Here is an 18,258-nt window from a genome sequence, read left to right on the forward strand (position 1 = left end):
GCGCACAGAACACTCCCCATGCGCACAGAACACTCCCCATGCGCACAGAACACCCTGCATGCGCACAGAAGACCGCTCGAGTGGGGGGTCGCCAGGCGATACTCCCTGCATACGCACGCACACCGTCCATGCGTACAGAACACGGGCAGTCTCAATTTGACAAGATACGACGATTGGTATTCACTGAAATTGAAAAATGACAAATTTTGAAAAAAGTATCAGGGGAGCATGAGAGGCGAGCAGGTATTCACTGGAATTTGAAAATTCGCAATTTTCAAAAAAGTATCAGGGGAGCATGGCAATCGAGGAGGTATTCACTGGATTTTTAAAATTCGAAATTTTCGAAAAAATATCAGGGGAGCAGAGAATCGAGGAGGTATTCAGTAAAATTTAAAAATTTAAATGGAAATATATCGCTCTTGCAATTATCGACACTCTCCACATCGAGTTCTTCCTTATCAACAGAATAATTAATTCTCTTGATTAGTTCACACGCCACCACTAGGAAACTCTGTCTGTTGCCTTTCTATAAACTTCAGCAATCTCCCATAATCTCGGGTGAGACTCCTCGTTTGCAATAAATTTATTTAATCGTAAACAACAGTTGGGTAATTATTGAATCTTCAGGAATTGTTCGAGCTCAATAGATCGAAATGACGACTGGTAAAGTTGACTGGGGAAAACTTGCAGAAGAAGGAGAACTGGCATCTGCTGTGAGTTTTTTTATTTACTAAGAAAACACTAACTTAACCTTCTCCAGGGCTATCGAGAATTATTCCAGTATTTTTCGGGGCTTTGTCCACTGAAAGACTTGCAACTTAGATCTCTGAAACGATTGAATTACGTCCGTCTTTCCACCAGGTAACGAACTTATCAGTAAATCAGAACAGTAAATCCCCTGAGACGAATGGAGTTGATGGAAACGAGACAGACAAAACCCCAACAGCAGCGGAGGAGTCACTCCTCAGAAAACTTCTCCACAAGTCTCTCGTGGATTCGACACAGGAGCTAGAAATTCAGCGAAAGAATCCCCACTCTCCTCTGTACAGTGTGAAATCCTTCGAGGAGTTGAAACTCCAGAAGAAGCTTCTCAGAGGTGTTTACGACATGGGATTCATCAAGCCCTCAAAAATCCAAGAAATGGCCCTTCCCACATTGCTAGCTGATCCCCCAGGTAATTACAAATCATCTCCATCAAATCCCTGCCGTTTAATTGCCTAATCAAATATTAATAACACAAATAGAATATTTTTCCTGTTGAGGAAGACCTTTACACGTATGTTTTCACCAGGAAACATGATTGCCCAGTCGCAGTCAGGGACTGGAAAAACCGCAGCGTTCGTCCTGGCGATGTTGAGCCGAGTTGACACGACGAAACCCTACCCCCAGGTCCTTTGTTTATCCCCGACTTACGAGTTAGCTATTCAGACTGGGGAAGTGGCTGCCAAAATGTCCAAGCACTGCCCTGAGATAAAAATAAAGTACGCTGTGAGGGGTGAAGAGAGTAAGTAATAAATGTCAAATTTATTTGTTTTTTTTTTGCACAAATTTTCGTGAAAGAAGCGATCTAACTTCATAAATTGAGTAGTTCATAAATCTATCATTCATTGATTTGCAGTGGCCCGCGGTGAGAAAATCACAGAACACATAATAATTGGTACTCCAGGAAAGGCTCTGGACTGGTCTCTGAAGTTCCGATTTTTTGACCTGAATAAAATAACGGTTTTCGTTCTGGACGAGGCAGACGTAATGATTGCAACTCAGGGCCATCAGGATCAGTGCATCAGAATTCACAAAATGTTACCTAAGACCTGTCAGATTATGTTTTTCTCTGCTACTTATGAGAAAGCTGTGATGGACTTTGCTGAGATAATTGTCGATTCCCCTATGATCATCAGACTTTTGAAGGAGGAGGAGTGCTTGGATAATATTAAACAATTTTATGTTAACTGCCAGGACATGGACGAGAAGTATGACGCCATCACAACCATTTATACTAATCTCACTGGGCAAGCTATTATCTTTTGTCAAACGAGGAGAACTGCCTCGTGGCTCGCTGACAAGATGATCAATGAGGGATTCACTGTTGCTGTTTTGTCTGGGGATATGACTGTCGCTGATCGAATTACTGTTCTTGATGATTTCAAAGAGGGTCGTGTCACTGTTTTGGTTACAACCAATGTTCTGGCTCGAGGTAATTATCAAATACTTTATTTCTTCAGGGATTGAGGACCGAAATCAATGGGAAAATTAAAAATTTACACAACAATTTAATTGTGTTAATAAAAAAAAAATGATGTACGAGAAAATTTAAAGAGAAAATTTTTGTTTTTAATTTTTTCTAGGCATCGACGTGGATCAGGTGTCTCTGGTGGTGAATTTTGATCTTCCGATTGATCAGCAACGCAAGGCAGATCACGAGACGTATCTTCACAGGATTGGTAGAACGGGAAGATTTGGGAAGAAAGGAATTGCCATAAATCTAATCGATTCTCCGCAGGCTATGGAAATCTGCAGAGACATGGAACGACATTTCGGGAAGAAAATCGAACTCTTGGATATCGGCTGTCGTGATCTCAAGGCTGTCATTCGACAGTAACAAATACCTCGAAAGTCAACTTAATCTTATCCTCAATACTATAAGTTATCGAGTTAATAAACCTTTCGTATTCACATGAATGTACTCTATGATTTGATTATTCTCTGTGCATGCTGACAGATTTTATCTATTGGATAAATGGGAATATTTATTTTGTACTTCAATTGATTAAATTAGTTCGAATAAATGATCAGGATCAGTAACATGAGATTAAAGAGCTATGAATACAAATTTTCGATAAGTGGAAAAAATTGATAAATTTGAATAAAAATTTAAATGAAATAATTTATGAATTGATCCAATGAAAAAGCCCTCCCTTTAATTCAATATGGCGTTGGGTTAGAAGTTCGAAGCTTTCACCACATAACCTAAATTCCTTCATTGCAAGTTGTTAAAAATACTGGATAAATCCTGATTGATAATAAATTCCGAAGTGATTGGCTTACAAGAGTTTTTCATCTGCAGAAAATATACAAAAAGGTAAAACTTGTTCAATATTATTTTTTCATTCACACCTATAATTCCCAAATGGCAATCCTAAAATATTTGTATCACAACGAATTCTATAGAATTTTTAGAATATTAATTTAAAATTTATCCCATAAATAAAATTTATTTATGAGTTGCTATTTAAAAAAAAAGATTCACGAATTGTTCCAGGAAGGATGGGGGATCTATCGGTGGACTTCGACGCCCTCCGGCTGTCAGTCTTCACAAAAGCGATAAAAATCTCGTCCTCGGTGGACCGTGTGACCCTAGGCCCCGACTCGACGTCTCCCCCCAGGTCCCCAGTGGAGATCTCCTCCGAGAACAACAGGAACTCGACGAATATCAGTCCCCCAAGGCCGACAAAGTCCCCAGGCTCAAAGCAAAAGCCAGGGATCACATTTTCCATCGAAAAAATCCGCCACGAGAACGAGGTGCTGCGTCGTGAGGAAGTCCTCAAGGCAGTGGACAAAAGGAAAAAGGACATGGAGGCTTTCCTCCAGAGGCTCCAGCGAGAGAAGGAGTCGATGAGAGTGGAATTGGCTGCGAGGAGAGAACGAGAGATGGAAGCTGAGAAGGCAAAACAGGATGCAGAAGAGAGACGTTTTGCCCAACAGGACGAGCTGAGACGTCGCCATGAGGCCCAACTACAGGCCCAGAGGTTTCAGGAGAGACAGGAGAGGATGGCGAAGGAGGCAAATGAGCATAGGAGACTGAAGGAGCACGAGGAGTGCCTGCAGAAGATCGTGGGGTGTAGGGCACGATTCACTGAGAATTATACGGATATTGCGAGGATTATGACATCGATGAAGAATAAAAATGCTATTGCTAGTATTGTGGGGCCTTTTACAAGTCGATTGAAGGAGTTCAGCGTGAGAATCGATGGGCTCATCGAGGGTGGCAAGGCTGGTGGATTAACGAGTAATGACGTGGCGGCTGCTGAGAAGGTCCTGAGGGAGGCTGATGAGGTATTTGTCGCCTGCAGGGAAGAGGTAAACAGAATTAATGAGGAATGGGCGAGACAGGAACAGGAGGCACTGATGCAGAGTAGTGGAGGACATGGAGGACCTGGAGGGAGTTGTGGAGATCCTGGAGAGAATTCTGGGAGCACTGGGGAAACACCCGTAGGCTCTGGAGGTCAAGGAGGAACTCTTGAAAGACATTCTGATGGAGTGGATGGAGGACACTTGGAAAAATCTCCTGAGAGTCTAGACTCCAATAGAGCCCAGGGACGTGTAGAACGTGTAGAGTCTGTGGAGTCAGTTCCTGAGGGGAAGGGTCTTGACGCCACTGTTGACGTGAAAGCCATACAGGTGTACTTGAACTCGAAGAATTTTGTGGAGAGGTACCAGGAGACATTCAAAGGCCTCGACCAGGTAGACCCTGACTGGAGACATCGGAAGGATTGTCAGAGAAAACTCAATATTCTTATTAAAAGGATCTCCTTCGGGGGAATACCTCTTAGTGAGGTTTTTAAAAAATTTTTGGAAAGCTTCCAAGGGAAAGGAGCTATGGAGATGGCTTTTGCCATGAATCTTGTGGCTGAGACCATTGTAGATGAAGTCGAGGGCTACGCAGAACAGAAATTCAGGCGGATTTATGCATTGGCAGCAATAGTAGTGGCTCTGTGGTCTCAGTACGCAGATTTTGGGAATCTCGTTCTATCGTATCTCCACATAAAGTGTCCCTACACCGTACCAGTGGTGATGCCTCGTTTCCAGGGACAGAGTGACGAGGATTTTTGGAGCAGTCGAGGATACACGTATCCTGATGGAACGAGGGAGGACGAGGCCCTTTTTTTCAAGAGGATGGAGAAATTGATGAGGTTCTATGCGGCTATAATTACGACAAAACTCCCCAAGGGCGTAATTCCGTGTCATCCCCATGGTCTGGGAAATGCCTGGACGTGGTTAGCCACAATTCTCAATACCCAGCCCAGGGCCGATGCCATCGAGATTTATCCTAAACTCATTAAAGTCTTCCTCGAGGCCACTGGACACAGCATGCTCCTCTGCTATCCAAATCAATTCAAGAAAATGCTCAGGGTTCTTGCTCAGGATTATTATTCGTTGCTCGTGCAGCATTCAGGAGATTCAAATTTTGCTATCTCACCGTTGAAGGATTTTTTGACTGATGTCATTGGAAAGGGCGTCATTGCTCCACCTGAAGGGCAACTCTCTGGGAATTTCTGGTGGGGGACGTAAGGGTGAAGTGAATTTAAGAGATTCAAGGTATCAGTGAAAAAATTATGAAGTGAAATTTTAATAGTGATTTAATAGAGAAACTTTGGAATTTCGGAAGAAATATGAAATGACCTTTTTTGTGGGGAATTTTATCGACTACAAAAAAGTCCTTTAACATATTCCTATCAAGTCGATATTTCTCTTGCTAAATCAATAATTAAGAATATTGAATTTGAGTCATTCACTTCATCAACTGCAGAGTATTTGAATGTTTGAAAAAGCAATCTCGTCGGTTTTGCTTCGTCTCTCAATTCCATATTTGAACCAGATTGAATGCGGGATAAACCCCAATCAGTTTGACCTCGAAACAACAAATCTGTCCTTTCAGCTTTCATTAAACATCCGATGGACAAAATACATATAAAATGTAGAAAATGAATTACTTGAAACGACTGTATGTATTTTCATCTTTTTTATTTAGACTAATAGTGAAAAATAAAGAATTAACTGTTAAAAAAACATGTACTATGGATAAACCGGTATTTTAAGATATTTTTACACTTCCATTCTTCAACAGGAACACTCAGATAACATTTTTTCATTTATCAATGCACAGGATATTTGCGCAGCGCAATTGGAATTCACAATTTTTATTCGAACAAAGTGAAAATGGATTGCACAGTGAATTGGTGACACGTCTTCTTGCGAGGGATTGAAATTTTTCAGGCCCTTTAGATTTTACGAGGCACTGCCAATTGATTTCGATAAATTGTCTCACCATTTCACTGCCAGACATGCCAAAAAAACCATTGAATTCAGTGAACCCTATTCTTAATAGTGTTAACACTAAGTGCCCACGTGGCAGTGGCAGCCAAAATCCTCTGATAATCCCTTCAATCCTCCCCAATAGAGCACAAAGTTTTCATTACGATGGAAATGCTATTTCACTCAATCTTAATGTAAGATAATCGTCGAATGTTTGTCGTTATGGAGATGGCTCCCCAGGTCCCATCTAATCAACCCTTCGAAAAAAAAACCCAACAGAAACAAAAGAAGAACAAATTAAAAGTCAAAAAATATCCTGGAACGTTTTTTTATCCCGATTGAACTCCGAATATCTCGAGAGCGAGTGAATTTATAAAGAAGATCTCACAAAATTCTACTCCTTGAAAAAAAATATCTCTTGATATTTATTTAAAAATTCCTATTTTTTTAGACAACTGAAAAATGAACTGATGAATTAATTAATTAATTAACGAATTCATTTATCTTCTTTGTAAATTCCCAAGTTCCTGAGATATGGGTATGATTTGATTGGATTAACAGTTTGAAATCAGTAATTCAGTCTTACCCCGTGCCCTTTACATTCCCATACCCCCCATGCCACCCATTCCTCCCATGCCACCCATACCACCCATTCCCCCCATAGCAGGTGACTCTTCCTTGGGGATTTCAGTGACGACAGCTTCAGCAGTTGTGAGTAATGATGCGACTCCAGCAGCATCAGTGAGAGCAGTCCTCACGACTTTCGTGGGATCAATAATTCCTGCCTCAATCATATCAACATATTCATTGTTCATGGCATCATACCCTAGTTTTCCATCTGTGACTCTAGCCACCACCAGGCTGGCATCAACCCCAGCATTGGCTGCAATCTGCTGGCAAGGCATTCGAAGGGCATTCTCTACAATCTGAATTCCAGTTGCCTGATCACTGTTCCCTGGCTTAAGATTTTTCAGGGCTGGGGTGCACCTGAGGAGGGCAGTGCCACCACCAGGGACGATTCCCTCCTCCACTGCTGCCCTCGTGGCATTGAGGGCGTCATGGACTCTGTCCTTTTTCTCGTTCACCTCTACCTCACTGCTACCACCAACCCGAAGAACAGCAACTCCTGCAGATAATCTTGCTAGACGCTCCTGGAGCTTCTCCTTCTCGTAGTCTGATGTCGTGTCTTCGATCTGATCTCGAAGCTGATCAGCTCGTTGATCAATGTCCTTTTTATTGCCCTTGCCCTTCAGCAGGAGGGTATCCTCTTTTGTGATTATTATCTCACCCACTTGACCAAGATCACTGGCAGTCACGTCCTCGATCTTGACGAGATTGGCCTCATCACCGAAGACAATTCCCCCAGTGGCGATAGCCATGTCCTGGAGAGTTGCTTTCCTGTTGTCACCAAAGCCTGGAGCCTTGACAGCAGCGATTTGCAGGCCGATCTTAAGTCTGTTGAAGACGAGAGTCGTCAAGGCTTCTCCATCGATGTCCTCGGCGATGATGACGAGAGGTTTTCTCATAGAGTTGGCGAGCTCCAGAGCTGGGACGATGCTCTGGATTGAAGAGATCTTCTTCTCGCTGAAGAGCACGAGGGCATCCTGAAATTCAACCTTAGCACCTTTCGTGGAATTGATGAAGTACGGAGAGATATAGCCACGATCGAACTTCATCCCTTCGATAACTTCGAGCTCGTCGCTGAGGGTCTTACCGTCCTTCACGGTGATCACACCCTCTTTTCCCACTCTCTTCATGGCTGAGGAAATGAGATTACCTATTGCTGTGTCGCCATTCGCTGAGATCGTCGCCACCTGGGCGATTTCCTCGGGTGTTGTCACCGGTTTCGAGAGACTCTTCAATTCTTCTTTGATCTTGTCAACAGCCATCATGACACCTCTTCGAATTTCAACGGGATTGGCGCCCTTGCTGATTTTCTCAAATCCCTCTTTGGCGATTGCTCGAGCCAGGACGGTGGCTGTGGTGGTGCCATCACCAGCCTCTTCATTGGTGTTATTCGCCACATCCTGGACGAGTTTAGCTCCGATATTTTGGAATTTGTCCTTGAGCTCGATTCCCTTGGCAACTGTGACACCGTCTTTGGTGATCTTCGGGCTTCCCCAACTCTGCTCGAGGATTACGTTACGGCCTTTTGGGCCCATCGTTACTGCAACAGCATCAGCGAGGATATCCACACCCTGGAGCATCAGGGCACGCACCTCTGGACCAAAACGCACGTCCTTGGCGTACATTCTTGCTTGGTACTGCAGCTGGCGTGAAGCCACACCTCGCATCATTGTTGGTAATCTGTACATCTTTAAATTAACATTATAAATTAATTCCATAAATTATTATTACTGAATTATTCATTATAATTACTACTAGATGTTAAAGATTATTTTTTTCAAGTGAAATTGAAAATGAAATAAGTAAAAAAAACATTTCCAGAAATTAATTTCACCCATAAATTCTGCAACTGAATGAAAAGGTTCGATACCCATAAATCTCAAAATGCGTTCAAAATCCTCAAAAACTCCCAAAAAACCTCTCTACCCCCAATAAACTCCAGAACGCGAAAAAAAATCGTCTCTAAAAAATCCTGAATTCCTCTTCTCAAAAATGTGGTTATGTAAACCACCGCGTGGACTTCCACCGAAAAGTAATAATAAAAAAAAAACCGTATATCCAATTAAAAATTTTACATCCGCAAATTCCCCTCGCACTTGCCGCCCCCCAAAAAAACAAAAAACCACTGCCTAAAAAAATTCTTTGAAAAAAAAAAATCAAAAAACCCTTGCCGGCGCAGCCCTGAGCCCCGTAATGAAACAACTACTTCACCTCGTAAAAATTTAATTAAATTGCAAGAGAAACTAATAATTGGGGGCATCTAATTACCTTTAATGAGTGGAGTGAGTAGAATCAGTGAAAATCCAAATTTTCCAGTGAAAAATTGAAGCCTCGTGCCCGCACGTTGTCTACGCCGAGTAGAATGAATGGAGAGAAGTCCGCACATATCACATGTGCCCTCCCCCTTTCTCCTTTCCCCTCACTTCACCCCACCGCATTGCACCTAGTCTAACCCCAGAATTTTCTCCAAAAAATCCAGAAAATTCCCCCGATTTTCCCGTCAACAATCGCCGGTAAAGGATTTTCCACCTCCCAATAATGATAATTTATTATTTACCGTTGAAATGTTCTTGTTATTTCATGGTTTTTTTGATTTCACGGTTTTTTTTCAGACGATCCCATGTGCTTCTAGAACCTACGATATGACGCAATCATCCGGCCGCTGAGAAATTCATTATTTTAGAAAGAAAATTAATTCAGGAACATTTTTTAATGGCGCAACGATTGAAGACATGGAATCAATATGTTTGCTGGAAATTTTTGGTTCTTTGGTGGATTTTGTCTGGAATTGAGGAATTCATAGATTAAAATTATGAATTAATTAGGGGAATGAGTTTTTGCTCGGTGCAGATTGTTATAAATTTATAAAAAATTTTTATCGATTTTTTTGGGTTCAATTTTTGGTGAGGAATCGATTGGTTTGATTTTTTACTTAAAGGATAAGTTGGTGGTCATAAGAGAGTTCTCAGCTATCTTCTTGCTGTGGAAAATAACTTCTTATCAATTTGAATGATTGTTGATGTGCTCTTGAATTATTCATCTGCAGCGAAACCGAATGGTCTAGTTGTTGAAGAAAAATGAATAATAATGTCAGCAATCTTGATAATCTTGAATTATATTGACAAATTAAAATTGTTTATTCAACAAAAATTAAAGAAAATAAAAAATGAATGATATTCCAAGAATTATCATCACTGAAACCAAATTATTTCGTACTTATTGAAGCTTTAAATTGTCTAATGTTTCACTGATTATAAAAAAAGGAAAATTACGAAAAAGGGTGAGTCCTCTGGAAGTGTATAAATGAAATAATCCCAATATAAAATATAACAAAATGAAATCTTCATTTAATTAATGAATTTCTTAATTAATTAAAGACACAATTTCATTCTCAAACATAATATTCGGTTGTTTCAATTCTTGTTAATTGAAGAACATGAGAGAAGGCAAAAAAATTGAGGATCGACTTTTTTTTTTGAGAATTTCATCATCCTGAAGAGCGCCACCATCGGGTGTCTTTGAATCTTTGCGCGTTACGTAATTAAAATCGTTGACTGGTGAAATCGATTGGTCACGTGATACGGCCGACGAATGGGGGAAAATCGACTGGAAGATTCGAGAAACCAGCAGGAAGACACCACCAACAGTTAGGTTACATTCAGACAACGTGCTCACCGAATCGCCGGTCGATATCTCTGGAATAATTAATCTATTAATTAACTAATTAAAATGGTGAGTAAAATCCCGACAAACAAGACAAATTCACATTTCTACCGATTCCCTCTCGGACCGACGAATATCGTCGACTCCTTTCCACGAAATAGTGTAATCGAATTTTTTTGGGGTAGAAAATACTTGATCAATGAATTAAATATTAATCAGGTTAACTAGATCTGAATTGTGGAGTGAAGAGCTGCAGTTCACTTGTTTGCCTCTCACGTTTCCGGGGAATATCTCGGAATCCGAGCGAGATAGTGAAATTTTTATCAGAACCTCATTTGTAGGGTGCAACGAGAGCTGCAAAAAAGTTCATACGAAGATTTTGCTGTCTCTCTTGGGTTTGAAGATATTTCACGGAGACGAATTGCTTTGGGTAATTTTCTGGTTTTTAACTCTTCATTGGCGCGTTCTTATGAAAATTTCTCTCGATAATGTGGTTTTTTGGTTTGATGGAATAATTTAATTTAATGAGAGGTGTTTTTATGATGCAGGCAGCCGCAGTTGCGAAAAGAGTCATTCCATTGTTGGATAGGGTGTTGATCCAGAGAGCGGAGGCTGTTACTAAAACCAAAGGGGGAATTATTATTCCTGAAAAAGCACAGGCTAAAGTACTGAGGGGAACGGTCGTTGCCATTGGGCCTGGCTCCAGGAACGAGGTTAGTATCTTCTTTGATTAATTATTAATCAGCTGGAACGATAATCAGTCATGAATTGTTAATCAGCTGGAGCGAGAATTAATCCATTCTGGAAGATATCTAGGAATCTGGGGGAAATAAGGAATTTTTACACGATAACTTTTTCACTTGGAAATCCGAGGACTACAAAAAAGTTTCTACACAAATTTCGGCACTTGCTCTAGATTTAGAGATAGTCATAATAAACTAGAGGGTTGAAAGCGATTTTGTTTTTTTCTCCTTTAAGGAGAAATTAATCCACTTATTAATTATATTTCAGAGTGGACAGCACGTGCCTCTGAGCGTAAAGGTCGGAGACACTGTCCTTCTCCCAGAATACGGTGGCACCAAGGTCAACCTCGAGGATGACGAGAAGGAATTCCATCTTTTCCGTGAATCGGACATCCTCGCGAAGCTCGAGGCTTAATATAACGATAGGATTCCAAGTGTTCAAACACAAGACAATTTTCAATTTTGATTGAGCCCCAGAAATTGCCAGTTTCTCTCAATGATTTTGAGATCACAAAAATGACGAGGGTTAAGTTCTAAAAATGGGAAAAGCCACATTTCGTTCTTCGTTTCTAAGTCTGTTACATTTTAGAATAGAATACCATTGTTTCATACATATTTCTAAAGAATAAAAAGTTTATTCCGTAATGAATCGCCGATGTTTGTATTGAAACCTCATTTTTCCAATTAATTCAATTGTTGAAATAAAAAATTCATTTATTTTATCTTTATACTCTTCTTGACGCTGGCCTTGATACCGGATAGTTCTCCTGCATAACGAGTCAACTCCTTCCTCACTTCTCTTACCTATAATCAAAATAAAATTAAAATTACAATTATCCGAACGAAGAAAAGAAAAAATCTTCAAGAAAAAACAATGAGATTACTGAGATAATGAGACAATTACACCTCCGAAAACCCAAAAAAAAACTCACCGCTCCCTTCCTGCGTATCTTCGCCTTGCGATACTTATTCCTATGTTTAACCCGAGGATTCCGCTGCTCCTTCTTCCTGTGAGGTGTCAGTCCCTTATTTTTCGCGATCTGATAATTAATCGGTCGCTTTCCGTCGTCGAGTGCGACGTCCTCCTCCACGCCGTCATCTCCGACGGCTTCTTCCATCGCCTCGTCGTCTTCACTGGCGTCCAGGCCTCCCTCCTCACCTTCCACATCCTCAGGAATGTCATTCAACTTCTTCCTCTCCCTCTGGAGGGTCTTAGAACTATCGACAACGTTGTGGAGGACTCGACCCTCGCGTTTCGCCTGGAGGATCTTCACAGCTTCTTCCAGGATCTTCCCCTGGCCCTCTTCCAGCTGAGCCATCAGCTGTCGATACTGCGCCAATCGCTTGATCACTGGATGATCCACGATCGCAATTTTCTTCGCCTTCAGGACGAGGTAGAAATTTATGTTCACACAGTAATTCAGAATCAACTGATATTTTGTTCTCAGAAAATTCAGCGCAGGACAATCAGGCCAATTCTCCTCCTCCGCTAGCTTCAAGAAAGGCGAGAGGATGTCTTTCGCCTCGTTCATGCGTTCTATGAAAATTTATTAAATTCAAACGTCAAAATCGAATGGAAAAACAATCGAGACTCAATCTGAACTGTCATCTTCAGGGAATTGTCAGATGAATATGAATAACTAATTGTGTAATCCCAATGTGTGTTCTTATGGTCGCGTTTCTCGTCGCATCTTTAGTCTTAATAATTCTTTTTTTATTCCTGAATTTCTATGGACATTGATCAGAATTTCTGTGATGGAGGGATCCTCTGAAGACTTTTGTGTAATATTATTCATAGAAAATCATTATTATACATTTTTGGGTAACGACTTTAAACGAAAATTTAAACAATTCCACCAACTGACAAATCCACAATCGTTTCTCAAATGATTAAAATACTATATTTATCAATAAATAAATTTCCAGATACTAATTATAAATAAGTAACTTGATGAATTAATCAACGTGATAAATAAAATGGATTTACCTTTAAAATCACAGACCAAGGCCTCGAACTCTGGACTCTCCTTATTAACAAGCGCCAATTTCTCCCTTTTAGTTAATTTACTGAAATCAGTTTTAACGAGCTCATCATCAGGTTTATCCTGGGCCTCGGGGAGTTGCATTCCTTCGAGCCCAAAGTCGGCGTCATCGAGCTGCTGGGCGAGCCTCTGTTGGATGTTCCTTGCCTCTTTTTCCTCGAGCTCAGCCTGCTCCATGTCTTTATCGTTTGTTCCAGCGTAGTCCTGATCAACGTAATCCGTCATGTAATAAGTCCTCTTCCTCTTGCCCCAGGCCCTTTCGTCAGGCAAGTCGTCTTCCTCTTGGGGCCGCTCGATGTCCGACTCCATGGAGTCGTCATCCTCGTCGTTGTGCAGACCAAGGACCTCATCGTCACTGTCGAAGTTCTCTTGCACTCGTTTCTTCCGGACCTTCTCCAAAAGCTCCAGTTCACCCTCAGAGTATTCGTCTTCGCTGTTCGTTATGTCATCGTCTTCGAAGGTTTCGAACTCCTTGAAATCCTTCTTCGTTCTGAAAATTACAAGAAGCTTATCATTTTAAAAAGTTGGTTTGTACTCTTTATTTATTAAATATTCAATTCCAGTAAATTCCAGCATTTATTTTGTTTTTATTAATGTCTTCTCCAGAATCATTTCTTCCAACAACAAATACACATAACCAAATTCTCTGCCTTCTGCTAACTACAAATAATCCTGCACTAATTCAATTGAATAAATTGTTCACTTAATCAGTAACTACTTATTGAATGAATATTTACTTTTTTTTAGGTCCCATTTGGAGTGTTTTACGAATTATTTAAACAACTGATGTGCCTGTTTCTCACGTGCGTTCGGACATGCCCAGAAAACATCAGAAAACCTGAAGAAAAAACGTGAAATAATCGAACATAACCTTTTCCTTCAGAGGGAAAAACGAGTTCCCGGTGAAAAATTGAAGAGAGAGCAAAGAAATTGCGGAATAAAATCATTGATAAGGTGTCTGGGGTAATTAGCAATGGTTTTTCAATCAGTGACACTTTTTGCGAGATGCAGGGGACCCGATCAGTTCTGGAGGAAAAGGAAAATCTTTAAAATTGCAGCTGTGAGTACCTGTGAGATTTTGCAATTCCATTACCTCATCCTGCCGAATATCTTCACAATCCCCTGTTTGTCATCAATCAACAACAATTAATAATTCCTATCAGATAATTTGTTTATTCATTTATTGCATGACATGCAAGTTTTTTTGAATTTATATTGATAATTATTTATTTTGAATTGTTATCTGATGCCTACCTCTAGCAGAAGTAGAAATATCATTTTCGTACTGTTCTGGTTCTATTGTTAATTGATTGTTATTCATAAATGAAGACTACTTATTATTTTTTGTCGACAGCACTTCAGAAATCGTGGAAGGAACTGTTACTCTATCACAATCAGAAGATTCCAGCGTTCCATGATGTTCTCCTCCAGAGGAAGAAAAATAAAGCGAATGCAATTGAACGATGTAATTATAAACAATTAACACCACTACAATTACTAAATATTCAACCTATTAAAAATGACCTTGTGTATTTTTCCAGTTTCCCCGAAATTCCATTCCTTTTTTGCTCTTCAAGTTGAGATTTGAAGATTTATCTGTTGTAATAAATAATTTTATTATTATTGTTAGTTTAATCGATATTATTTAATATAGTTTCATGATTTTTTAGTTATGGGCGAAGAGACTCGACGGAGCCTGTCAAGAGCATGGAATTGATTTTAAAATTCTGAAGGAAGGTTTGGCACGGAGTGAGATATTTCTGAATAGAAAAGTTCTCGTGGATCTGGCAATCTGGGAGCCCCGGACCTTCAAATCCCTCACTGAAATTGCCTGGGCTAGAGCAAAACTCGATGGATTGAACATAGTCAGAGACCTCGAGCTCCCCCCAGGAGTAATCACTCGAGGAATGATAAAGTAATCACTTAATTAAGAGCACACAACCAACAGTCATTAATAAAAAAGTTAATAAAACGTTTGCAAAACACAAAAAATACGATCTGTGCATCAGGTTTTATTTGAGGCATCACAATGACACCTGAATATACATTATCAACGGCCAACAGTGAATAGACTCTTTCTCCTCGAAAATATCTTCAGGAAACGATGAATGTGGATCGAAGGAAAAAGTGGTAAAAATGGATTTTCGATGTATCTCATCACTCGATGATGCGATTTCCATGAATTACCTCCCATCCCAAAGCCCATGGAAATTAATTAAAAATAATTCCATATCAACGGAAGTTGGAGGATATTTTTACCACTTCAGCCCTGATTTCTAAAATTATTATAATCTCCAGTGTCCCTATTGTCCTGACGATCTCATCCTTATCTCTGGCTTCGATTCTACTGGAAGCGTAATTATTGTTTGGCATTGACGATCTGTACAAAATCAGGTTTGAGAGAAGCCCCTCCGACGAGGAATCCGTCGATGTCCTTCTCCTTAGCAAGCTCTTTAGCATTTCCAGCTGTTACGGAGCCCCCGTAGATGATCCTGAGGCTTTCTGAAACCGCTGGACTGACGTTTTTAGCCAGCCAGGCCCTCAGCTGATCGTGGACTTCCTGGGCCTGCTGCGGGGTCGCTGTTTTTCCTGTGCCAATAGCCCACACCGGTTCGTAAGCCAGGACAACGTTGTCCCAGGACTTGATCTTGTCGGCGATTGCCTTCGTCTGTCGGTACACCACCTCCTCGGTTTTTCCAGCCTCGCGTTCCTCGAGTTTCTCTCCGATGCAGGCGATCACCTGTGAACAATCGAATATTTATGGACTTCTTGGGATTGTTTAAAATATTTTTAGAGACATTTTAACCTGAATTTAACCATTGGTCATAAATTATTATTATTATATATTATCATGAACCCTCTGGGCTCACCTTGACACCACCCTCGAGAGCATGTGCGACCTTCTCGGCGGTGAGTTCGTCGGACTCCCCGAAGACGTTTCTCCTCTCCGAGTGACCGATGATCACCCAGGGGATCTGATTATCCACGAGCATGGCGGGACTGATTTCGCCGGTAAATGCTCCCTTGGGTACTTTATAGCAGTTCTGGGCACTGGTAGCTATTGTGCTCGGGAGAATGCTCTTCGTGTAGGGGAGGTAGATTGCAGGGACACCAACGACAACCTCTGATCGTAAAAAATAATACAATATTGATTGGTATTTATAATCTAATAAAATTTCACTTATTGTATTCGAAACTGAAATTAAGTAACAAGTCCTGGAATAACTTAACTAATTCAATAAATGATATCAAAAAAATGAAGCACTAATTAGTCAATTAAATCACTGAATTAATTCCATCATTCCATTTTTATAAATGCCGGAGAAAGAAAAATTGAATAAAAGGAAGAATGTAAAAGAAATGTTAACCATAATTAATATTATTATATAATCCCAAAAAAAATGGCCCAAAAAAAATTGAAATAGAAAATGTTGGCCTTGGAGGTGCAAATGTACTTTACATCATTGAGAAAAAATGATCACGTACCGACATTGGGATCGAGTGGTCCTGCTTTAAGGAATGCCACGATTTCGTCGATTTCCTTTTTCGTTCCATTCATCTTCCAGTTGCCACCAACGAAAAATTTTCTCGCCATTTTCACGATTAATTCGATATTTTTTGAGTATTAACGAGAATTTCCGAACTGCACTTGGAATAAGACTCCTGACACTTTGACCTTCATGCGCACTGTAGGGAGGGATGAACGACTAATCGAAGAGGTCGATTTTCTGAGTAAGTCGACGTTTTCTATTCGATATTCTCAACTCTCGATGAGTGGATTACATTATCGATATTTTTAATCCGTAAAAAATGAAAAGTGATGATTGCAGGAGTTCAAAAAATTAATTGATTGATTCTTCAGTTAATTTGTTAATAAATAAATCGAATTTTTTAAATTGACTGTCAGCACCGATCGGTTGCTTTCCGGATATCGATATTTTTGAAATATTAATTCCAAGGAAAATTTCCCGGAAGTTTTTTTTACGGTATACCTTCCAATTCACCCGTCCACGACTGAACATTGCAATTGAAATTTCATAATTCGATCGCTAACCTCGAATCCTCCACATCAATTCTCTGCAGATGCCATTCAAGGACAAGGTCATCATCCACCGCTTTCTGGATACGCCAACATCAGGATGCACCCGCATTATGGCTTCATAGATGTAGACAGCGCCACTCTTTTTTCTCTCGAAGTTTTAATTCTGCTAATTGCCTTTCCCTGGAACTGCTGCTAGCTGGAGCTCTGGACCGCGAAAAGATCAGGAACGAAATGAGGATTAGCCAGGAGATGCTGTTCTTTTAATCACTGAGGCGGTTGTAGCAGCGCTCCAATCAGAGCTGCCAGGGATGTCATTGGCTCGGCTATCCTGTGCGCAGAGTCTACATAATGACCTGCGTGTTACTTCTTAACTTCCCTTTGACTTCATCTGTCTTCGAGTGAGAACTGAGAGCTGCATCTCTTGAATGATTGAACAAAAACCACCGGTCCTTCTCAGGGCCACAAAAATTTATTACGCAGGATAATCTTCATATTATCTAACGCTCTGATTAGATTTAACAGTTGAGTTTGTTGTAAATGTTTTCATTTCTTTTTTTTACTTCTATTCATTATTTAGTGAATTTTTAATTCGACCGGGAATTGTCTAAGACACATTGGAATTTTTCGACAATGTTAACGCTGGTGAAAAAAATTGTTCTTCGCCATAAATTTTTATGGCTCTGAAAAGTGCCGGGCGTTATTGAAGAGATGTTTCTCCCGATGCTGACGCGTTGACGGATGAAGTTAAAGTGAAGTTAAGAAGCAACGCGCAGGTCCCTATATAGAGTCTGCGCGCAGGACCGCCGAGCCAATTGTAGCACGGGTAGCTCTGATTGGAGCGGTGCTACAACCGCCGGAGGGGTTAAAACAACGGCGTTTCGCCGGCAGAGATCACTTTGCTCCTGATCTTCGTCCGGTCCAGAGCTCCAGCCAGCAGCGGTGATATCGGAATTCAGCGGCCAAGCAGTGGAAAGAGATCCGGAGGGAAAGCAGAGTTGTGCTGTCTACATTGAAGGACTCCCAACGCGAGTGGTGCAGTGACGCTGTGCTGTCTACATCGAAGGAGTTTTAAGCGAGGGATCTAGTGGCGCTGCGTTTGTCTACATCC

At 40.7% G+C, this 18,258-nt stretch overlaps 7 protein-coding genes across 9 annotated transcripts; 4 read left to right on the forward strand and 3 right to left on the reverse strand.

The window, feature by feature from the left end:
• Nucleotides 1–542: 542 nt before the first annotated feature.
• Dbp80 (putative ATP-dependent RNA helicase Dbp80) lies at nt 543–2,679 on the forward strand. Its single transcript, XM_011303381.1, has 5 exons — nt 543–713; nt 862–1,174; nt 1,292–1,504; nt 1,619–2,194; nt 2,346–2,679. The coding sequence occupies exons 1-5, from the start codon at nt 654–656 to the stop codon at nt 2,597–2,599; spliced, it is 1,416 nt and encodes a 471-aa protein (XP_011301683.1). The 5' UTR covers nt 543–653; the 3' UTR covers nt 2,600–2,679.
• Nucleotides 2,680–2,770: 91 nt separating this feature from the next.
• LOC105265730 (nucleoporin GLE1) lies at nt 2,771–6,304 on the forward strand. Of its 2 annotated transcripts, none has more exons than XM_011303411.1 (2): nt 2,771–3,079; nt 3,260–6,304. In XM_011303411.1, the coding sequence occupies exon 2, from the start codon at nt 3,265–3,267 to the stop codon at nt 5,287–5,289; it is 2,025 nt and encodes a 674-aa protein (XP_011301713.1). In that variant the 5' UTR covers nt 2,771–3,079; nt 3,260–3,264; the 3' UTR covers nt 5,290–6,304. The 2 variants fall into 2 exon arrangements, with proteins under 2 accessions (XP_011301713.1, XP_011301722.1); XM_011303420.1 differs by having other exon boundaries at nt 3,264–6,304.
• Nucleotides 5,726–9,060, reverse strand: LOC105265728 (60 kDa heat shock protein, mitochondrial). Its single transcript, XM_011303395.1, has 2 exons — nt 8,929–9,060; nt 5,726–8,348 (listed from the first exon to the last, which is right to left on the reverse strand). Exon 2 carries the CDS (start codon nt 8,346–8,348, stop codon nt 6,630–6,632), a length of 1,719 nt encoding a protein of 572 aa, XP_011301697.1. The 5' UTR covers nt 8,929–9,060; the 3' UTR covers nt 5,726–6,629.
• A 1,173-nt stretch (nt 9,061–10,233) lies between these two features.
• On the forward strand, nt 10,234–11,715 carry LOC105265767 (10 kDa heat shock protein, mitochondrial). Of its 2 annotated transcripts, XM_011303476.1 has the most exons (3): nt 10,234–10,392; nt 10,872–11,036; nt 11,335–11,715. In XM_011303476.1, the coding sequence occupies exons 1-3, from the start codon at nt 10,390–10,392 to the stop codon at nt 11,479–11,481; spliced, it is 315 nt and encodes a 104-aa protein (XP_011301778.1). In that variant the 5' UTR covers nt 10,234–10,389; the 3' UTR covers nt 11,482–11,715. The 2 variants fall into 2 exon arrangements, with proteins under 2 accessions (XP_011301778.1, XP_011301768.1); XM_011303466.1 differs by lacking the exon at nt 10,234–10,392 and having other exon boundaries at nt 10,863–11,036.
• On the reverse strand, nt 11,680–14,199 carry Sas10 (UTP3 small subunit processome component Sas10). Its single transcript, XM_011303453.1, has 5 exons — nt 14,177–14,199; nt 13,846–13,946; nt 13,054–13,598; nt 11,999–12,603; nt 11,680–11,870 (listed from the first exon to the last, which is right to left on the reverse strand). Exons 2-5 carry the CDS (start codon nt 13,860–13,862, stop codon nt 11,781–11,783), a joined length of 1,257 nt encoding a protein of 418 aa, XP_011301755.1. The 5' UTR covers nt 13,863–13,946; nt 14,177–14,199; the 3' UTR covers nt 11,680–11,780.
• mRpL20 (mitochondrial ribosomal protein L20) lies at nt 13,972–15,102 on the forward strand. The gene is made up of 3 exons (XM_011303442.1): nt 13,972–14,168; nt 14,463–14,573; nt 14,779–15,102. Exons 1-3 carry the CDS (start codon nt 14,082–14,084, stop codon nt 15,025–15,027), a joined length of 447 nt encoding a protein of 148 aa, XP_011301744.1. The 5' UTR covers nt 13,972–14,081; the 3' UTR covers nt 15,028–15,102.
• On the reverse strand, nt 15,101–16,813 carry Tpi (triose phosphate isomerase). The gene is made up of 3 exons (XM_011303432.1): nt 16,595–16,813; nt 15,979–16,232; nt 15,101–15,848 (listed from the first exon to the last, which is right to left on the reverse strand). The coding sequence occupies exons 1-3, from the start codon at nt 16,701–16,703 to the stop codon at nt 15,468–15,470; spliced, it is 744 nt and encodes a 247-aa protein (XP_011301734.1). The 5' UTR covers nt 16,704–16,813; the 3' UTR covers nt 15,101–15,467.
• Between the last annotated feature and the right edge of the window lie 1,445 nt (nt 16,814–18,258).

Source organism: Fopius arisanus, unplaced genomic scaffold (genome assembly GCF_000806365.1).
Source record: "Fopius arisanus strain USDA-PBARC FA_bdor unplaced genomic scaffold, ASM80636v1 scaffold00002, whole genome shotgun sequence".
NCBI classification, from domain to species: domain Eukaryota; kingdom Metazoa; phylum Arthropoda; class Insecta; order Hymenoptera; family Braconidae; genus Fopius; species Fopius arisanus.

Bases quoted from the DNA above. Each gene is read 5' to 3' on its own strand.
- Dbp80 (XM_011303381.1), top strand. From the start codon at position 654: ATGACGACTGGTAAAGTTGACTGGGGAAAACTTGCAGAAGAAGGAGAA. The intron at 714-861 runs GTGAGTTTTTTT...TCTTTCCACCAG, and splicing joins AAGGAGAACTGGCATCTGCT to GTAACGAACTTATCAGTAAA. The intron at 1,175-1,291 runs GTAATTACAAAT...TGTTTTCACCAG, and splicing joins ATTGCTAGCTGATCCCCCAG to GAAACATGATTGCCCAGTCG.
- LOC105265730 (XM_011303411.1), top strand. From the start codon at position 3,265: ATGGGGGATCTATCGGTGGACTTCGACGCCCTCCGGCTGTCAGTCTTC.
- LOC105265728 (XM_011303395.1), bottom strand. From the start codon at position 8,348: ATGTACAGATTACCAACAATGATGCGAGGTGTGGCTTCACGCCAGCTG.
- LOC105265767 (XM_011303466.1), top strand. From the start codon at position 10,863: ATGATGCAGGCAGCCGCAGTTGCGAAAAGAGTCATTCCATTGTTGGAT. The intron at 11,037-11,334 runs GTTAGTATCTTC...ATTATATTTCAG, and splicing joins GGCCTGGCTCCAGGAACGAG to AGTGGACAGCACGTGCCTCT.
- Sas10 (XM_011303453.1), bottom strand. The intron at 12,604-13,053 runs GTAAATCCATTT...AAATTTTCATAG, and splicing joins CTTGGTCTGTGATTTTAAAG to AACGCATGAACGAGGCGAAA. The intron at 11,871-11,998 runs GTGAGTTTTTTT...TTTTGATTATAG, and splicing joins AGATACGCAGGAAGGGAGCG to GTAAGAGAAGTGAGGAAGGA.
- mRpL20 (XM_011303442.1), top strand. From the start codon at position 14,082: ATGGTTTTTCAATCAGTGACACTTTTTGCGAGATGCAGGGGACCCGAT. The intron at 14,169-14,462 runs GTGAGTACCTGT...TTTTGTCGACAG, and splicing joins AAATCTTTAAAATTGCAGCT to CACTTCAGAAATCGTGGAAG. The intron at 14,574-14,778 runs GTAATTATAAAC...ATGATTTTTTAG, and splicing joins AGCGAATGCAATTGAACGAT to TTATGGGCGAAGAGACTCGA.
- Tpi (XM_011303432.1), bottom strand. From the start codon at position 16,703: ATGGCGAGAAAATTTTTCGTTGGTGGCAACTGGAAGATGAATGGAACG. The intron at 16,233-16,594 runs GTACGTGATCAT...TTTTACGATCAG, and splicing joins ACCACTCGATCCCAATGTCG to AGGTTGTCGTTGGTGTCCCT. The intron at 15,849-15,978 runs GTGAGCCCAGAG...GATTGTTCACAG, and splicing joins CTCTCGAGGGTGGTGTCAAG to GTGATCGCCTGCATCGGAGA.